The 7,725-nt window shown below is 43.4% G+C and overlaps 1 protein-coding gene across 1 annotated transcript in view; it reads right to left on the bottom strand.

Moving 5' to 3' along the window:
• The window catches only part of mtnr1ba (melatonin receptor type 1Ba), a 17,730-nt gene extending 10,674 nt beyond the window's left edge, over positions 1-7,056 (bottom strand). The window contains exon 1 of the mRNA XM_076977066.1: positions 6,858-7,056. Within this exon, the coding sequence (XP_076833181.1) occupies positions 6,858-7,056 (199 nt within the window). The remainder of the gene's footprint in view (positions 1-6,857) is intronic.
• Positions 7,057-7,725: the final 669 nt, after the last annotated feature.

Below are 7,725 nucleotides of genomic sequence, written 5' to 3'. Positions count from 1 at the left end.
TGACGCTGGAAACATGAAGCAACACAGACGCTTGCAGACTTCGAATAATGAAAGGCTTTAATGCTTGAAAGGGAAACCCAAAGAGAGGTTGAGGGCAGTCCAGGTCCATACACAATAGCAATCCAACCGAGCAGAGGGCAAATCCAAGAGGGAGAAATGGGAAATGCTAAACAGGTCAAACCAGAGAATCAGATATATATATAACGCTTGGTATGCTTTCAGAAGAATGTCGGCAATACTTCGCAACAATGCGTTTGCGAGAGGTCTTATATAGAACTAGTTAATTGGTGACAGGTGTCTAAAACTCTGAGGAGGCGGATCTCCACCTTCGTGGTGGGGCACGCTGGGAAGTGGAGTTCCCGGGGTTGGAGGCCGTGACAGTAAGGAGTGAAAAAATAAAAAATGAAGCACCAGATCACACCAGTCTCAGGGAAAAGGGGGGATTTAGTGGGTAAAGTGCACAACACAAAACCTGTGAACTAATCCAAAGCAAAGATACAATAACCGGCAGCCAACAGGTGCAAAGACACGACATATATAGACTAGCTTGCTATTGCACTGAATATTAATCTGCATGCAAAAGATTCATCTGTTATATAATTGGTGTATTGCTGTGACACTTTATTAGGCCTATACTAATTATTGCATGTTTTATTGACATGTGTATCTGTATCTGTGTATGGTTTTGTGTGTTCTGCTTGTGTCTTTGGCACCACAGAGACATGCAGGTGTCACCCAATCAGATGTTGGGCGGGGCTTAGAGATGGGCGGCGGCAAGAAGGTTATTTAAACAAACTGGAGGCGTGAGCTCCTTGTTGTAAGGTTTAGGGTGTCGTGGAGCTTTGCTAGTGAACTAACGCTTCTTGTGATTCCAACGTGCATCAGTGTCAGGGAAACACAGAAATCCGATTGTAGTGTGTGTGTGTGTGTGTGTGTGTGTGTGTGTGTGTGTGTGTGTGTGTGTGTGTGTGTGTGTGTGTTCGTGTCTGTGTGCATGTGTGCAGACACCCCTCAAATGTTGCATAATCGGGCCTTTTGAATTCACTACCTCTCCAAAACACTTCTGAACCTATCAACTTTCAAAACCTTAATTTCATCTCGGGATCGCTGACTCCATCTCTTACTTTTCACCAGATTCAGCAAACTATGAATACTTTACGAACATAATACAATCTGAATCAAGCGTACAGTATACGTTGCCTTGTAAGTATTCGGTTACAGACGATATTTCAGTTGTTGCAGTCTCCATCATTTCATCACAGGTTCTGTCTGCCAGTCTGCCGTTGACTGGATAACAGTCTCAACCCAGCAGTGACGCTGACGTGTCAAACAACCCACCAGCAACACTGGTGTGCGTAATACGCGCTGCCACGACAGTCTCACCACCGTGTGAGCCATAAACACAGAGGAGCGGTTCTGTGGTCAGAAACGGGCCAGAGATAAACAGCGTAACGGCTGAGACTTGGTGCACGGCAACCGATGATTTACACTCTGGAACCATACACCTGTGAACGTACTTAAAGACAGACCTACCTAATGAAGAGGTCAGTAGGTTTACGTACACAACGTACAGTATGTGTTGCATACATATGTGTTTCTAAAGACTTGAGTGATACACGTGTATCTGTTTTAAGATGTGAACAAAGTTTGAGTCAAAACCCTTTAATGTTACATCACTGTGATATTTATTACTTTACTGATGGCATTGGGAACAACTGGAAGACAAGAAGGAGTGGGGCTACTGGTCAAACCTTCACCCAAGATCAGGCCAGGAGAAGGGGAGGAATTCAAAGTGCCTTCAGGAACGCTGGCTTTTTCTTAGCCAAAAGACACATGATATACCCAACAGCAACACAGAAGAGGGTTGTGAAGACACACATTCTAAGTAGATGTATTTACTCTGAGGCTGCAATCCCAATTGTACTATCTGTGCATGTGTCATTGCATTCAAAGTTAGCAAGCTGCCAGATTTTGTAAACTTGATCAAAATTAATTCAAAGGATGTCAAATTGCAGCCAAAACAACTTGACTACAAGTTCATCAACTTGTAATAGTTAATATAATATTCAGAATGTTTTGTTCTACCATGGATGGTGTTCCTCACTACAGTACTTAACTTGCCAGGTAGCTATTGTGAGATTGTTTGTGTGTGTTTGAATGCATACATACATGTGTGTGTGGTTCTTGTAAACCTGATCTCCAGTAGACGTGACTCTATGAGTTGAAGGAGTTTCATAATGACAGAACATACATGAAGACATTTCTGAAGTCTTAGAGGATGTGGTCTTTCACATTCCTTAGACAACACAGAGACAACACTTGGTCATTACAGCTTAATAATTAATTGTATCAATTAAGAACGGTCCTCTATTGATCAATCAGAATCTGTGTGTGTGTGTGTGTGTGTGTGTGTGTGTGTGTTTGTGTGTGTGTGTGTGTGTAGTGGGTCGCCATAGGTATATATGTTCTGTGCTCATATTTCATGGAATCTGACCACACACACATCACATCTGTCCAGAATGTCATCAAGGTAAAACTCTAGTTTCTTCTTTTCTTTTCTTTCCAGAACCAGTGCATATGTGTGTGTGTGGGTGTGCAGGTAGAGATGTTTGTGCTTCTCAGAGACTGCTGGCTGCACACCTGCCCAGAATGCCATGAAGTTTTTTCTTTACTTCTCTGTCCAGACACTTCAGTGTTGGGGTGTATTTATATACTCAGCACTCACATTTGAAGTACAAGTGTTTTGTTCAGATCTGAATTCATACTGCTCCTTTGTGTGCTTTGTGTGAAATCAAATTATATTAAAAAAAAACAGAAAAAGTGGGTGAAACATATGTTTCATGCAGTTTAGAGAAACCAGAAAGCGAGAGATGAAAAAGAAAAAGAATGGAAGAGAATGACAGAGAGAGAGAGAGAGAGAGAGAGGGGTATCAGAACTGTACTGACAAGACCTGACACCAGGGTTCAAATCCAGAAAAGAACAAAGAACCATATATATATATATATATATATATATATATATATATATATATATATATATATATATATATATATATATATAGAGAGAGAGAGAGAGAGAGAGAGAGAGCGAGAGAGAGAGAGAAGATGAAAAAAGTTACAGCAGTGGAATAGGAGTGGAGCTGAGGTATCCTTCTGCCAGTGAAGAAGAAGAGTTAGACGAGCAACTTGTCTAGCCATAATTCTTAATGTTCACTAGGATTACTTTATTTCTTTGGTTGACATTAGTAAACATAGCTAGCAGAGCACCCATTAGAGGGATTTGTTAGCCTAGCAGTCTGACAGAACAAAGAAGCCTGTAGTTACAGGATTAACACTTCATAAACAGTCAAGTTGGTTGAGCGTCGCAGCTGAAATAAACAGGGTCTCTACATCTAGAGTGATGTTTTACCTGTCGTTTTATAGGACACAAGAATGTCGTCTGTCATCTGGAGTTGTCTGGATTGGGACATCAGCTAACTCGGGCAGTCGTTTTTCTGTAGCTGACCAATGAAAGCTTCATCTGTACTGTGGTACGACTGCTTGACAGTGCTGTTATTTATAGCATAATGGTCATGAACGGCCCCCTAGGGCCCCAACAGGCTCTAGAATGGCCGCTGGCTAAGAACGATGAGGTGTGGTCTTAATATCCCAACGAGCTTGTCTGCCATCCTAGAATCACAGCCCATCATACGGCCTGTGCTACTCAGTGAAGTAAAAACACACACAGGCTATCAAACGCATGTGAGACAGCTTATATTACAAAGACTCTGACACTTCCACCACTGTCATCACCTACTCCCAGTGTTCCAGCTCCCTGTCTCACTCACGACTCGCCTCCCCTCCTCACCTGTCCCTAATTATCGACCCCTATTTAAAGCCCTCTCTGTTCCTCACCTGTTGTGAAGTCTCTTGTGCTTTGCAGCCCTTTCATGACAGGCTCATTGTCTCAACGCACGTTGGTTTAGACTGATCTCAGCCTTCTCTGTGTTCTCTGGACTGCCCTTCAAGCTGCTGTTGGTCACCACCTAACCCTCTGCCTCTGCTTTCATTCCCAGATCGTCTGGCGCTCCGATGTAGTCCGAATCTTGCAGTTGTATCCCGTTCCCACGTCCCGTTTTATTACAACTTATGTTCACGAGAGAAAGGGTTGGGTAAACTCATGTTGTCAAAGGGGTGTGTCACTATGGTTACTGTGAATGTGATTATATGGTTACTGTGATGATGGAATGTTGGTAATAGCATATTTGCAGATAAAGAAATATTAAAATGCCTTCGGCTTGACACTCCCTCGCTCCCTGTCTCTCCCTTCTCCTCCTTCTGTCTCTCTCTTCATCTGTCTCTCTCCCTCTCTGTCTCTCCCCTCCCATCTTTTTCTTTCTCTCTCCCTCTCCCTTCATTTGTCTCTCTTCCTCCCTCTTGCTCTCTCTCTCTTTCCCTTCCTCTCTGTCTCATTTGCTCTTGCTTTTCTCCTCGATCTCTCTTATGAATTGAGCGGAAATTAAGATTAGATTACTGAATGTATACGCTAAGCCTGAATACTCTGACTGACTACGTGCCTCTTGATCCTCTACAGATCCTCTGTAGTCAACATGCATCTCTCTCTCTCTCTCTCTCTCTCTCTCTCTCAATCTCTCTCTCTCTTTTTGGCTCTCCCTTCTCAGTCTATCTCTCATTCGTTTTCTCGTTTAACATTCCCTCTCTCTTTCAATGCCACCGATAGAACAAACAGCCATGAACAGCTTCCATTCAGTTCCTTAGCTACTGTGACAATGTATTCTTTATATCTCCGAAGCGTTTTAAGGATCATAATTGCAGAATGGCTTTATTAACCATCTGGAGAACTTTGGTACATTTGCTGCTCAGACATGTTCAGGCAAAGGAAGCTGGTGCTGTTAGAAATCAATGCAGCTCTCATGGGCTATGTGCTTCCACTAACTGAATCTCGTCTTTTCTTCTCATCTTTTCTTTCATCTCTATCCTCTCCCCCACTCTTAATCCACCGCTTCCTGCACTTGCTGTAGGTGGATCTGTGCTTCAGTTGAAATTATATTGGTCTATGCATAATAGGTGTTTTGGCATGTAGTCCAAGAAAAGACTTCAAGTTAACAGTCCAAACAAATTGTCCAAGTAAAAAGCAGGATCAAAGGGACTTAGACCGAGCACTTTCTAGTAATACAAATAAAGAGCGGTTTAAAAAAAAAAGCCAGGATGTGTAAAGTGTGTGGGTAGGCACTCATACACACTTGCACACAGTGGCAGTGTTTACCACCATGTAAACCATTCAAATGCATGGGGCCCCAGACATGAGGAGGGCCACATGGGCCACAAATGGCTGGCTGAAAAAAATGGAAAATTTTATTAAATGATTTCATTCTTTCATTGTATGCCACCACAGAGATAGCACATCCTGCTAGCTAGCTAATCAAGATTCCATGAAATCCTCCCTGTAAGCCTCAAAAATAAGATAATTAAGGACAAGAAACCAAGACGGTTAAGTTCTTGTAAAGATTGTACAAGGTGAGTTAATACTATTCTGTTTTATAGAATAAAAATATCTTTGATTAGAGATGCCCCAAGACTCAACTTTGCATGTGGCCCCAGAAATACCAACACCACTCCTGCGCACACACACACACACACACACACACGCACACACACACACTTAATGTTTGTGTGAGGCATGAGGACTAACGGTAGTGATAACCCTGTGTGTTGGGCCAGACCTCGAGCCATTACCCGCGCGTTTAAACTGGTTTATTGTGCGAGCCTTTCTGGCTTGTCACTGAAAGGAGTGACACAAACTAAGATAGCTCTGTGAGCCAGTGTCTGCAATCTAATATCCTCATATCCAAGGCTATAACATGATAACATCTATTATTGTGGGAGTGCGTGTAGGTATAAGCCATTTTTCCCACAGGTTTACCACTACATCTGATGTATGTGTGTGTGTGTGTGTGTGTGTGTGTGTGTGTGTGTGTGTGTGTGTGTGTGTGTGTGTGTGTGTGTGTGTGTGTGGGTGTGTGTGTCACACAAACATTAAGACATTGGTATTTTATATTTGGTCCACTAGATTTGCTGTCTGTTGGTGTTATGTAATGTCTACACATTTCGCGATAACGACAACAGTTTCAGGTTAAAATCTTCCATTTCGACATGCACACAAGATGTGACTCATGTGTGGTATGTATTGCAGTAATAAACATTAGGCAGGGACATTATTTTGGGACCCTTCATTATTTTTCATTTTTAGGGCTACTGTTTCAGGCCTTTTGAGTCATCCTAACTTTCCCTCCCATAGGTAGCAGTTGGTTACACACAGTAGTATCTGCCTACATTGTATAATGGGGATCTTCCAATCGCGCTTATATCTGGCTTCGAATATCCGTCCTAGTGAAAACACACACTGGTTCACAGACCGATTTCCTGTGGCACGTGCTAACACGTGCTATTTTCAGTCGATGTTACATTCATTTCATTTCATCTCACGTGAGACTGGCATAAGCGCGATTCTTGAAAACGTATTTTGCGTACGCGTCATTCATTTTATTTGTAGCGATTACAGTTCATTACAAAGACATCCGCACGTGGGTAATGTTATGAATTTGACGTCCCGCTGTTAATACATTAAGTTCATTTTTCATTTAGTTCATTTTTTCTTCAATTAATTAAAATCACAAGCTACTGGCAAATGTGCAAATATACAAGAACATTAACATTTATAAAAAAGCTAAAAGTTGCAGGTAGTGAATATTGTTTTTCTTACACACACACACACACACACACACACACACACACACACACACACACGCACGCACGCACGCACGCACGCACGCACGCACACGCACACGCACACTCACCTGCGTTTCTCAGTTTTCGGTTTCTGAGTACCGATATGATGACCATCATGTTACCGAGCACGTCCACCACGCTGGTGAAGATCAGAACACTCGCCAGTACCGTGACGACCCACGCCGGCTGCGCACGCGCTCCGGCACCCCACGCGCGTCCCTGCCGCGCTTCTGTCCGGTTTATAATGAGCGAAACATTCTCGGGCATGTCGAATAACTTCGGCCCCTGCGCTCGGATCATTCAAACTGTCTACTCATCCCGTCTGAATAGAAAACCTTCACAGTTTTCAACGAGGGTGATTGGTAGGAGCCGGTATTATGTGGCTGCGCTCCTGTCCCCCCCCCACCCTAACCTTACATTAGTCACGTGAGAGAAGCGCCTGGCCGCTGCAAGTGGTCCAGTTTGATTGATAAATATGCTCAACTTTGAAGTGCGCAGTTACTTGTCTCTCCAAAGTGGCTCTCGTGCGAGCCAATGAAGCGCTCGTGCTCCCGGCTCCCTGTATCCTTTGTGTCTCGTGCCAGCTAGCCTTCCAGCATCTTCCGCCGATTTCCAGAGGAGCGCGTGTGAGTACAGTCCGTCTTCCCTCCATCAAGTCATTTGGATAGACTGCTGGAAGTTGAGTGTGAGCTACCTCTCTCTCTCTCTCTCTCTCTCTCTCTCTCTGTCGCGCTACGCTGTGTGACCAGCCGTTTGGCTTTTATTAATTCAGCAGTGGCTTCACACATTGGTGGCAGAGGTTTCACACAGCGGAATATGACGCAAAAAATTAAAATTGCCCGTACAGATCAGCGTCTCGGTTTACAAGTATCATCCGAGTCTCCATACGGAAACTTTTGCTGTTAAATTAGAGTCTGCAAACAAGTAAATCTGATC

This window comes from Brachyhypopomus gauderio, chromosome 16 (genome assembly GCF_052324685.1).
Source record: "Brachyhypopomus gauderio isolate BG-103 chromosome 16, BGAUD_0.2, whole genome shotgun sequence".
NCBI lineage: Eukaryota > Metazoa > Chordata > Actinopteri > Gymnotiformes > Hypopomidae > Brachyhypopomus > Brachyhypopomus gauderio.
This window is presented reverse-complemented; position numbering and strand designations above follow the sequence as displayed.